The 13,019-nt window shown below is 47.2% G+C and overlaps 1 protein-coding gene across 2 annotated transcripts; it reads right to left on the bottom strand.

Annotated features, from left to right (window-relative positions):
* Positions 1–9,234: 9,234 nt before the first annotated feature.
* On the bottom strand, positions 9,235–11,639 carry LOC6733346 (odorant receptor 43a). 2 transcript variants are annotated; one of them, XM_002080367.4, is made up of 6 exons: positions 10,841–11,559; positions 10,479–10,749; positions 10,316–10,415; positions 10,069–10,170; positions 9,895–10,002; positions 9,235–9,803 (listed from the first exon to the last, which is right to left on the bottom strand). In XM_002080367.4, the coding sequence occupies exons 1-6, from the start codon at positions 11,283–11,285 to the stop codon at positions 9,699–9,701; spliced, it is 1,131 nt and encodes a 376-aa protein (XP_002080403.2). In that variant the 5' UTR covers positions 11,286–11,559; the 3' UTR covers positions 9,235–9,698. The 2 variants fall into 2 exon arrangements, with proteins under 2 accessions (XP_002080403.2, XP_039147437.1); XM_039291503.2 differs by lacking the exon at positions 9,235–9,803 and having other exon boundaries at positions 9,905–10,002; positions 10,487–10,749; positions 10,841–11,639.
* Between the last annotated feature and the right edge of the window lie 1,380 nt (positions 11,640–13,019).

Consider the following 13,019-nt stretch of genomic DNA (forward strand, 5'->3'; position numbering starts at 1 on the left):
TGTCGAGCATTTGCATGCTGGCCATCCACCAGCGGCCGCAACATGGAAATTAAAATCGAAAATGAGGCAGGCAGGAGGAACTAATAAGTTGATGGCAAGTTATGGCGCACCGTTCCTCGGGATCGGATCGGTTTGGTTCGGATGGCACTGGAGCAGTGGCGGTGGCACAGGGCAGGTACTCCAGTTGGCAACCCGTCGAATAAGAGCAATCACATGCATGCAACGCTTGCCACAGGGCGTAATTAGCAAATAATGCCGGCCACTCCGAAGGGGCACATTACTTGCGGTGGACAAGGAGCAGCGGAGGCGAGTGGAACCTCGTTCCTGCTTACATTGTTAGATTCAACAACTTGTGCCCCAGCCTTCCGTTTGCATTGTACATTCCACTGGCTGCCGTGCACTGAGAATAACGTGTAGTGCTAAGTAAGTAGGGAGTGTATCATCACAATGAATTGTGGATGGGAAAGATGGGTTTAACTTTAACACTCCTTTGGAGCTCAACCGTTCTCTAATGACACTTGATATTTATATATTGTAAGAGGATTATCATATATGGTATGCAGTACATACTATGCACCGTCTAGTTGCTATTAGTATTTCGTTTGTATCTAAAGTCTATCGGATTGAACAACCTTTCCCTTGACTTCCTTATCCATGAATTATTATTCAGGACAAAGAAGAAATCAGTCAAAGGGCCTTAGATCGCATCAATAAAGTTATATTTTCCTGTGTGCGACTGATAGTCGGCCGCATCATTGGCAGCTGTGTAATTTGTGGCCATGCCCCTTCCATGTCCAGTTTGTCACCAGTTTGTTTGGCCGGGACTAATGGCCACTTAATAACGCCCACTCCGGGGCAGCTGGCATCCTGGTCCGTCCTCATCCGCCCCTCGAATGCCACCTGCATGCTGCGGGAATGCGATGGAAAAGGCCGATAAGCCACCGAAATAGTCTGCGTCTGGCATTGATAAGCCAAATGACTTTGGCGCTAACGCACAGACCTACGGAAAATACCTCAAAAGTGGGGGGTTGGGCGGGTTTTTCGCACTCCGCACTCCGAATGGAGATCCCAGCTTCACTGGACAGCAGCCCAACGGCAAGGACTCTCTGGGCACGCAACTTTTGCAATTGTAATTCCGCAAAGTTTCTCCTGCTGCGGAGAAGTGGAGGTGGGGCAAGTGCATTTGCCAGATAGATTTTTGTTGTTAGATGCCATTTTTCGTTATAATCCAGCGACGGGCAGCAGACAAAGGACGAACTCTCACTGCTTTCCCAGCTTTCCCTGCTTTCCCAGCTTTCACTCGATGCGTGCGCCTTTGTGTTTTATTGCATGTCATTTCCGCTGCCGTTTCCTCCGGCCTGGCATACTTCTGATGATTGGTCTGCTCCTGTCTGGCGGGCATCCTGCCACCGCCTCCGGACTGCAAATGCAGTGCAGCCATTATGTTTATCCTGCCACACATACTGCCATCTGCCGGGCACACTACCCATCTCCATCACCATCACCATCTCCATTCCCAATCCCATACCCAGTCCCCCGGTCAGATGTACACTTGTACATCAGATATGGCTGAATTTATATTCGCATTTCCGACGCTCATTTTTATCATGAACGAAAACTGGGGCCCACACACTCCGCCAGCAAATTGTAAATGTGCAGCTGCCGCACTTATTCTCCTGCCCATGATGGCTTGGAGTGGAGCAGAGTGGAGCATCCGGGTGGACAAACAACCGGGTGGGTCGAGTGGGGCGACATTTATTGGGACCGTGACTACGTGGGACAATCTGCTCGTGGCATTTGGTTGCGCTTTTCAGGCGTGGCATCCCGAATTTTCGAATGCGGTTTTCATTGCCAGCTTTAATCGCAACTAAGGAGAGCAGAAGTCCGAAAATCCAACGAGCTTAACTGAATTTCAAAATTTGATAATTGTGATTTAAGCGAGATGGAAATTTAAGCAAGTTTAATTTAGCAATTAAAGGATTAAGCCAGAGAAATGCTGAACATAATGGATATGATTTAACCCAGTTTTAACCCAGTTTTTGCAGCTACTGTTTATTATTACTTTAAAGAGTAGTACATGTACTATAACTTTATACCTTTATACTTTCGATTAGTTTAGAGCGTAGTTGACAGTGAAATGTATGATATCCGACACCATACAGAAATTCTTTTCCAGTGACCAACGCCAGTTTCGCACAATGCGATTATGAAAATGTTATTAACTTCTGCAGAACGTATGGAAAAAATGTGTAATTTATGGGTCCAGAGTCGGAGCTTATTATTGCAGCAGGACTCCAATCCCCCAACGGACCACCACCACCCACTATCGACTGGAACGGACTAATGGCGCAGCTTTCAGCAATTGTTTACTGGCCCATTAATTAATACAAATATAAATTGGCAATATGAGTGCGTGCTGCTCACACTCGGCCAAAACAGCACGGGCAGCAAAAACAATGAATCAAGCGTAGGCCCGGATCCGGTCCGGTGAAGTGCGTCCGGAGAGCGGGGGATTGGTCGAGCCTGTCGCATAAATAACCACGAAATGGCCGGCAAAAACAGAAATGAAAAAAATATGTACGCATCACACACATATATTTATATATATACATGTATATTTTTATGCCCTTCGCCTAGAACGTTTAATTAATTTTTAGCGTGTTTCGCAGCCCCCAAAAGCCAGGCAGCAAAAAAGAAACAATTATTAATATTTGCCAGGCCCAAAGTCCCCGCCCATTCACCATATCCACCGGTCACGTCCACACTCCCCATTCGGAACCATTAAAGGGATACATCATCATAACTAATAATAATCATGTGCGGACGCAGTGGCTCCCTCGACTTAAAGAGATAGCGCAAGTCGTCCAGCGAAAGTGGGAGTAACTGCGCTCGGCTCGAATCAAATTAAGCATTATTGATGGTGGGACACATGTCCTGGTCGAGCTCTCCGAGCAACTATATCCGCCTGGTATTTATCGCGCCGCAGTCCCTGCAGCCAGCGAGTCCAACAAGTCAGCCATAAAGAGGCAGCCGAGCCGGCACAGTGGGACGAAATCGTTAATTATTGGCAATATATGAGTACCAATGGGAGTACCAATCGTTTCGAAATTTATCCTCACTTCTTTCATCTAGAATTCGGTTTGTGGAAAATCCAATAGATTTACCATTAGATTACTTCCGATAAGGCGATTATACTATAGATATCTGTATGGCACTTTATTCCTCTTAAGCTTACCTCATCCCACTGTAAGAACACTGCCGTGTGTGGAATGTCAATCCGACTTGCCCCCGTATCATTAGCCGAACTGACTGCGTCTTTGTCTAATGTGCAAATCTAATTAAAGCTGCACTGAGCGGAAAATTTGGAGCCCATGTGTGAGTCCCTCCCGGGTGGAGGTGGTTGGTAACTAGCCAGTGTCCCCGCAATATATGCCACAAATAATCATAAAACTAATGTTGCAGACGCTCCGGTTCCCCTTCCTCCAGTTCCCGGGGGCTGCTGGCCAAAACCAGACTGGGGTCTGTTTCTCACTTTGCAGCGCATTTATTGTGGTTATATTTTCCTTCTCCGGCTGGCAGGACTTTATTTGGTCTTGGTCTGGCCACGGCATTTGTATCTGTTTCGCATTCGGTCGTGGCTTTTCCTTGGCTTCGCCTGGGTTAGCCCCATAATTCATTATGAATTTATGATCGGCGGGCTGCAATGTGTTTATTGGCCAAGCATGAGGTGATTTGTAAAATGTTTATCAAATTTAAATCCACAAAGGAAGTGATAAACTGTAGCTTCTTAAATAGAAAAGTTAGGATTAAAGCTTCAGTAGTCATGTTGCATTAAATCACTGACATATGCTCCCACTATTCATATCGAATGTTTCGAAGGCTCTTGCCATTGAAAAAAAGTCCGCAGAGTGTAGCCTTTTAATTAAGTCGGGACTTCCGCTTCCGTTTCGCTGCCTCTGCGCCTAAGTAGCTCGGCACAACAATCTAAATAATTAAAATATGCAAATGCCGCCTAATCCTGCCCAGCGACACGTACACGCAGACACAGCAGTCCGGAACGAAATGGAGGGGATCGACCAGAATGGCGGTCCTATACCCGTTCCTCTGGAGCGGAGCGATTTGGGGAATGGACACGAGGACATTCAGACAGCCAGCGATTTACTTAAATTATTCATGGCAATGCAGTTCGACTCGGGGGGATAACGATGGTCTCAGTCCCACTATAGCAGGTAGTAAATTAAGCAAATGACTCCGTCGAATCGTCGGCGTAACAAAAGTTTGAACAGCACTTTGCAGCAATTAAAGGCCCTCGACGCTCAGATGTATGCTACGATTTTTTCTCTAGCCAGGATAACCCCAAGCTGCCCGCTCAGGTTTTCCATTGGTCCTTCGGTCTGACGGCAGCTGATCCGCTCGCTAAAATATTCAATTATCGAAGTGGTGCATAGGCCTCCATGGTTTTTGCCTAATTGCAAAAGTTTTATGAGCAGCGCTTTTAAAGCCGGGAATTTTATTCGTGTTTTACAACTTTTTCGGCGGCACTTTGGAATGTTTGTTTCCGTTTGTTGTTGCAAGAGGGAAAACATAATTTTTAATTTCGTTGCCCGCAGCGTTTTTATTGGTTTTTAATTTCGCTGCTGCAGACATGGTCCGCTGCTTGTCCTTTTCCAGCGAATGTAAACAGCATCCTTAGAACTTGCCAGCGCAAGGGACGCCGGGAAACGTGCTCCTCGCTCCGATTCCGCATCCTGATGCTCCTGCGGCCCATTGGGCGGCTGTCATAAAGCGTTAGCGTTGCTTTGTGTGCTGCGTCGTCAACGATATCATCATCATTTTCATCATCGGCAGGATGGTGGAATGGTGGGATGGCGGGATGGCCGAATGGAGGATGCATGATGCAGGATGGAGTCCTTCCCGCTGCGTGCAAATATGCTTTGTCTATGGCATTCGTTTTTTAATTTTTGCTCCTTTTTTTTGCTCCTTGCGCTCCGTGTTCCTTTGACTGTTGTTGTTACTTTTTCATTACTTTGGCTTAAAATTGATATGAAACTTTTTGCCCACTCTCGCCGGGCAGAAGGAGTCCTTGCCATCAATACGCTTCGTTTCGTGTTTATTTTGCCACACACACGCAAACCCCTGGGTCCTTCTGTCTGTCCTTCTGTTTCTGCTCGTGCGATTGTGGCCAGTTGTTTGGTCTTCGTCCTTGCTTTCATGGGTTTTTAATTACGACAAGAATAACAATATCATGTGGTCCATGCTAACCGATTCGGACAGGTTCTTAACTTCCTCAAAGCCACATTCTCCCGCTTTAACCAACCGAAATCAATCCAGTTTGTGACTGGATGAATAAATTTCAAATTGAAAGTGGAAATATGTACCTGCGACATAAATAAAATCAAGTCTCCTGGTCTGGGGAGCATAATTCGATTGCCAGGCCGCTTATCTGTAAACTTTATTATCGTCCGCAGACATTCCTTCAGATTTGACTCATTGTCGGCATAGCTAAAATATCGCTTAAATATTTGATGTATCATGCATATGCCATGAGGCCCCTTCCCAGCCGACGACGAGTAATGCACAGCCCCTGAAAAACAACCACTGAGCGCTGAAAAAACGAAGAAAAATGCAAAGTAAACATTGCGCATACGCCGTGATGGCCCCCAAGGCAGCGCAGCCACACTTCTGCCAGCTTTCAGGTGGCGTGGCAAAGCGCTAAACGCTGTTTGCCATTCGGATATCGAAAGTTATAAAGCATGAAATCAGTGCCAGCCACCGCCATGCGATGATGATAACGAGGGTCTGGGATTTGGGCCTTTCCAGGGGGCGTCGAAGCGAAGGTACAACTTGGCGGCATATTTAAATGTGGCTGCAGGGCAGACAAAAGGGCCGGGGTGATGGGGTTGCCGAGGTGGCTGGAGTAGATGGGGCTGGGCTCCGTGTTTGCATTTCGCTTACAGGCACTGGCAGACAGTCAAAAATGTGGAAAATGTCTCCGCAGTTTCCCAGCTGCTCGGGCGGGTGGAATTTTCGGCAACAGGAATTTCCCATTTGCAGTGATAATCAAAGGACCGATCAAGTTGCAGGCCTACGGCAGCCACTCGAAGACGAACTTGGAGTTTGGCCCAAGTTGGGCCACAAACAAATGGAGTTGCTCCCCCATCGTCTGCCCTTCTGGTCCGCAGGCTTTGGCTCTTAATTTTCCGCTTGTGGTTTTTTATTTTTGTAATTTTCTACTTTGTGGCCGCGGGAAAAGGGAAGCGGCCGAGATGCACGGAGATAGTTGCTCGCCTGTGTAATTATCTGCTTATGCTTTCCCTTTACCGTCATTACTGTTGCCTTTGTGGCCATATAAAGTTGTCGCTGTTTTGACGTTTTCCAGAAAAGCTGCTTAGGCAACTCCAACTCCAGCTTCTAACCTAGGCAAGCGGAAATTGCACAGAGGCGGAAGTAATTGGCAGTGGCATCGGGATGGCGCAAGGAGCACCAGGGAAGCCTCTCTAATTTGGTCTTGTAATTAGCGCAGCTGTAATGACCTCTTTCTGGGCCAGCCTCGCAACTCCAATCGAAATGTGGTCGACGTGCGGCGGGAGCAGCTCCTGGCCACACGAAGTTGGCAATCTGTTTGGCTTGCACTTCAATTACTTGTTCCAATGCCGCAATTACCATTCGTTTGGCCAAACATAATGTGTCCTTGTCATCGCTGGCTGCTTCTATGCTCCTTCTGCGGCTCCTGCTATTGCTCCTCCAGCTGCAGCTACAGCTGCAGTGCTGGCCGGGAGTCCTGGAAGGTACTTGCCGTAGACCTTGTTGTTTGCACCTTTGCTTTGGCAATTTACACATGGCAATGGCAATAATAAATCAAAAGTGAAAATGCAAATATTTTCCAGGCACCAGGCGGCAGACGGCCACCAGCAGCCAGACAAACATCCTGCAGGAAGCTAGACAATGTGGTTGTCCATGGACGCGCAGCAGGAGGGGGAGTAGGAAGGACCAGGGTCGGGTTGGGACGGGGCTCTAGAGATTTATAGCAGGTGCCGATGTAGTTGCTGCGAGTGTTGTAGCTGCTGCAGTGGGGGAGTTCGACACAGAGGCATCAATAAATAATTGGAAAATGAATGCTTTGCTTATGAGAGATTTCGCAAATGACCCGACAGACAATGGATGGAATATTTGATGGGACAGCCAAGGGGTTGGCTGCGCATAAGTGATGGTTAGACCAAACACACTCGACGGATGTGCATCCAGTCCACTTTAACTGGCTCCCAACTTCCGGCACTTAAAGTTGACCCTCGCCCGCCTTCCATCTCCCGGAAGGGATTCCAAATTCAGTTCCCTGATTCGACCGCAAAATACCCAACAAAGTCGCAGCATCAACTGTCACCGAATGCCACAATTAAAATGGAAATTAACAGGGAAAGCACACTGTCAATACGACTGTCACCTCTGACAGCCAGTTGACAATTGCAAATGAGCACGGGCCACACAGCCCGCAGAGATCCATGGTGTCCGGATTGCCGGATTGGCATACACATGGACACGGAGAGACGCCAACGAAGCCACTTGGAGGGCTGCGAAATAAACTCATTATAGCAATTTATGCAAAACGCGGCCACCGCAATTGAAAATCCATTTAAAATTGAAAATGCCGCCGAAAAAGTGGGCCACCCAACCCGGAAAAACCCTCCAACCCCCCAAATCCGCCCGTTTGCCATGTTGCGGTTGCCACCCCCACATCACCCACCACTGGGTTTTGTGTTGTGTTGTGTTTGTTGAGCTGCCTTCATTGATGCATATGAATTCAATTATAAAACAACGTAACCTTCGGATGGTTGGTCGTTTGGGCGTCGCAGGGGGCGTGGCAGGCGACCGCGACCACGAACTGTTCTCTAATGAAACAGTTTTTTGCGAAGCGAGAACGAAACTTGTTAATTTTATGCAGCAGACAATGAGGACTCGCAGGATACGATACGCCAGGGTGTCTCTCCTTCATTCGGAGTGGCGCATTTACATTTCCGGCGGCATTTGCATATTGCCTGCATAAAAATCAAAGGACCTGCTGGCAGCGGACGCCAAGGAACTATAGGTCCTATACACAGAAAGAAAAAGGCAGTTAAAATACAAAGTAGTTACATGGGAAATCTATTTGACTCTCTATATCTATTGATCTGGTCCTCGGCTAGACACGTTTTTCTTTAATTTGGTGAAACGAAGTATACATTAATTATTTGAAATTAGTCTTTTCTTGGACTGAATTTGTATGAATTATTAAATTGCAGTATTTTGTTGCCTATTATTAAGTAGTATATAGTACACAACGAATTAGAACCTAGTTTTAGTAGGCATTTATTTATTTAATGAATACCATAAGAACTCTTCTGTATGTGGGGAAATATAAATATTGAGGATTAATTTGTTGCAGTGCAGCAAGAAAAAGTGGAAGCCCAGAGGAAGTTCACATTTTGCTGTCCAGTGGGCGGGGCGCGTAGGCGTTCACCTGCCACCAAATGGCGAACAGCAGGCAACATAAATAACGGGCCAGAGCACAGCGAAGTTCAACACAAAAGGCGTTCGGCCGGGCAAGTCAACTGGTCCGCACTTGACACCTCATAATAAAATTAAGTATACGCCACTCGAGCCGAGCCGTGCGATAGGCGCTCCCAGCCCAGGAGCTCCTCCTCCGGCCGCGCTCCATTGTTATTTATGCGCTCGGCAGGACATCCAGCGGAAAACACAGCGTGCAGTCGTCCTTCTTTGAAGTTTATTTGCGTATTTCGAGAGCGCCTGCCGCCGCTCATTTCAATTTTCGAGGGGCGCCTTCGTCCTTCGTCCTTGTTGTGCACCCGCTTAGTTGTCCTTTGGTGCTGTTGATGTTTATGCTGCTGTTCCTGCTGCCGCCGGCAATTGTTTAACTAGTTGGTGTCAGTTATAATGAATTTTAAATTAAGTTGTTATTGCTGTCGGGCCGGCATTAAACGATCCTGCTCACAGCAGCAGTAGCAGTTTATTTGCATAATAAAGGACATGACTAATGTTAATTAAATTGCAGCAGACAACGACGACTAGTTTTTGGGCATTTTAATTAAAAGCGCAGAGGACGACCCTCGGATATTCAAATTCGATGGGTTAGCCTGAAAGTATGCGGCGCAAATGGAGCAATGAAAAATGCATAGGGCATAAGGCACCAACTAATTCCACTCAATCAATATCAACACTAATTGCCTGGAATACCAAATATTTACTTATTCATATCGCTGTGGCACATCCTTCTTGCCCAAATTGAAAGCCACCGTCGCCGCAAATCCGAATGCTTTGATATTTGTGAATCATACTTTCGGGCATCCGGAGCAAACAGAATGGGCAGAGCCGTGGACCTACTCCACATCCTTTTGACTTTATTCCAAGCACAACATTCTGCTGCAATCTACAATCTATTTTGTGTAACAATCTAAGAAGCCAACTATTTGCATGCCAGGATCCAGGAGCCAGGATGCCGACTCCTTGCCAGCAGTCCGATTAAATCCTTTCAAACGACAAGCATATGCAAATGCCAAACAAGCAGCCAGGACCACAGCCAGCAACAACTTTTTGCATTACCCGGATTGCTGGAAAAGGGATGGGGAATGGGGAATGGGGAAAGGGAAAAAGGAGGAGCAGGGAGAGCATGGAAGGGGCAACCCCGGTTTTTTCGGTCTTTCAGCTCATTTGCCGGTGACGCCACGCAGCATGGTGAAGTAGGAGTAGGATGCATTCAACAGACTCTGGAACATGGCCAAAGTCATGGGGTAAACGTTGCCGACTCTTATCTGCAAGATGAAATGGAGCGCACCGCACCCGGAATGGAAATGGATTACAGTCCTCGCAATGACTCGCAAATGAAATGCACCCAATGCCCACCTCCATCGGGTGTTGTGTTTGCATCAAGAAGATCAGGAGGGTTTTGCGAAACCGAGTTCCTGCCTCGTACCAGGGCACATTGTAAACGGCCTCCGCCACCCGGTTGTTCTGCAGGGATACGAGTTAAAAGGAGTCATGGATAGCTATCAAATTGAATGGAGTTGGTGGGATCACCTCGAGGCATATTTCATTGGCGCGATTGTAGTAGGTGAAGAGAACGTACAGCATGGTGAGGATGTACATCACAATCGAGATCACCTGGGTGGGTGATGTTATCTGGAATGGTAATGGTATTCTTAAAAAGGATTACAGTCTTAGCTGTAGGAGTGCCACAGTGCCATAGAAGACCGCCATCCCAAAGATTTGGTTCTTCCAATTTATGGAGGCTCTGTGGCACCCGCACTCAAAAGCAGTGGCCTACAATGTTCAGACAGAAGAGCAGTGAGCAGATTATCGAGCCAAAAATAATTGCTTCCACCGCCACAATGTTGGCCACCAGTTTGTTGAGCTCCCACACATAGCTGTAATGGAAATGAGCAGCTTAGAGATCTCCTCGACCCCCAGTTCATTCCCTTGCGGCTCACCGCATCACCTGCGTGTGGTACGCAATGCAGGAGGCCAGCCTTTGGAGGCGCTCCTCCTCCGACTGCTCCGCTCCGCCAATCTGGCCAAGCCTGTGCACCAGGATCTGCAGCATGGCCTTCCCAAAGATGGCCAGGCCGGCAAAGAGGCTGACGAAAGGCATGTACATCATGGACAGCAGCAGGGGCGTGGGCAGCTGGGCCAAGTAGATGACCTCGTAGACGGGCGAGCTGGTCATGCTCACTCCTGGTAGAGCTACACCAAAGGGATGGGCTGGAAGGAGGAAACATAGTCGATGCTTATCACGAATATCCTTTCGATTTGGATGACGGTTATTTTAATCCCATTCTGTGAGTGCACTAACCTCGTTCCTCCCTGAAAAGCGGCGAGACCAGAGCACCGACAATGTCCAGGAAGGAGGCACTCAAATTAAGAATGGCCAGGTTCCGAGCCTCCCGTTCCGCCCTCCGCAGGATGCCACGCCCCCACTCGTCGGTGGAGTCGAGAATCGAGTGGAACAGAGTGCCCAGTTGGTCGAGGAACTCCTCGAACTGGCCCCGCTTGATTATGACCAGCCACGTGCGCATCAGGGCGTTGAAAATGGCCGAGAAGAAGAACATGTTCAGGATGAAGGCGGGCAGGTCGCCCCACATCCGCAGCAGGTAGACGAACTGCATCAGATTCATCGCAGTCACCGGCAGCACGAATGCGAACTTGCGCCAGCTGGAGCCCGGAGTGGGGTACAGCACGGCCAAGTGCCGCCACATCCGCACGTTGATGCCCACCAGGCCGATATCCTCGATTGCCATTGCTCCGCACTTTCTATAAGCTCCTTACGGGCAGATCCACTCCAGACTGTGCCGCAAAGTGCTGAGCAAATGTCTTTTATTCTGCACCAATTGTCGCCATCAAGGAGGGCAATCTGCGGGCTAGCGATTGACACTACAAACGGAAGTGGCAATGCGATTCAAAAAGGGAAGTGGAAATGGGAATGGGATTGGGTAGTGGGAAATGGGCATTGGGATTGGGAACTGAGGCCATTTGGCACTTGTCGTCGCGCAGCCTATAATTTAGCTAATTGGCTAATGATGAGTGTAATGTAATTGAAGTGCGATTGCGATTGCCATTCCCATGGGGCACAGAACTGGGCTGATTGGAAATCCAGCCGAAGAGATTTGCATTTCCAATTGCATTAATGCCCTCAATCGGGTTATCTAATAATCGAATTCAAATTAAATCGTTTTTATTGGAAATTTTAGATATTACGTCAGCAGAGCTTACTGCCAGTATTGCTGTTTAAATATTTCATATTTTAAAAATATAAGTAAGAGGGATATTTAAATGGCCTTTATAAGCGTATTAAAGGAATCAAATATGTACATTAAATTTAAATTTACATATACGAGTAAATGAGTCTGAAGGCAAATATAATTGAAATCGTTCTACCTACTCCTTAAAATCGTCATAATTGAATAGATATTTATCCATATACGTATATTACTTACATATATATACTTAAATGTTTACAACATGAGACCATCGGACCATATGAGTGGACATCCTCCCCAGAGAATCCAGTGGCATCTTAAGGCTAGTCTTCTTCACCTCGATGTCAATCAAGTGATTAATTTAAAAACTTAGAATGTTCCCCGCAAAACAGGCTGGTATTGAATTGCTTGAAAATATATATAGATGTTATAAGATGTTTTTGCTTGCTTATAGAGTAAGCAACTTAGAATAATGAAATGTAGAAAGTAATAGAAATAAGAATGATTTTATCCTGATCGTCGTGGTTGTATCCATGGTGTAGTTTGGTTATACACTTAGATACTCTTTAAAAGAGATGGAAAAGTATCTCAGCGACAAATAAATATTTTTACCAGCAAGCAATGAGTCAACCGAGTGTTCCCTTTAAACTAAAGCTCTCGCCGCCGAACGAATATGTAAATCCCCATTTAATTTGGCCATCGATTTTGCCATGCTCCTCCGAGCCCGAGCCGGAAATCCCCGACCCGAAAAGAGGGCTCCATGCTCCGCCGCACAGGCAGTCAAAAAGCCAACGAGCCGCTAACGTTTTCAGTCAGACACTCTGGGAAAATCGGGAGGGGTCGGTCCGGCTGGACGGGCAGTCTGGAGCGCGATGGCCGGCATGACTTATTAAACAATAAAACCGGATTATCCGCAAACAACTGAGCAAACATGCCGGAGCCAAATATTCTGGCCGGTCGCTTATCATGCGGACGAGGACAACAGAAAGTCCAGGAGGGCAGGCGCAGGATCTGAACGGAAACCAGTCCCATTCAGACACAAAAAAAAAACAATATAAAAATCAACAAGCGACCGACCGACTGGCATAACATAATTCAGCAACAATGCTGGCTCAGCAAATATGGCAAAGGAATTAAAATGGGGCAAGGGCCGCCAAGCCACCAAGCCACCGAGATACCAAGCCGAAAAGGAGTCCGATGCCAATGCCAATGCCAAGCCCATAAAGGCACACATTATGGCCACTTAACCGCGCGTTATGCCGCAAAAGGCAAAAG

Source organism: Drosophila simulans, chromosome 2R, assembly GCF_016746395.2.
Source record: "Drosophila simulans strain w501 chromosome 2R, Prin_Dsim_3.1, whole genome shotgun sequence".
NCBI lineage: Eukaryota > Metazoa > Arthropoda > Insecta > Diptera > Drosophilidae > Drosophila > Drosophila simulans.

Coding starts and splice junctions, on each gene's coding strand:
- LOC6733346 (XM_002080367.4), bottom strand. CDS start 11,285: ATGGCAATCGAGGATATCGGCCTGGTGGGCATCAACGTGCGGATGTGG. Junction 10,750..10,840: donor GCTTTTCAGGGAGGAACGAG/GTTAGTGCACTC, acceptor TCCTCCTTCCAG/CCCATCCCTTTGGTGTAGCT. Junction 9,804..9,894: donor AAACACAACACCCGATGGAG/GTGGGCATTGGG, acceptor TTCATCTTGCAG/ATAAGAGTCGGCAACGTTTA.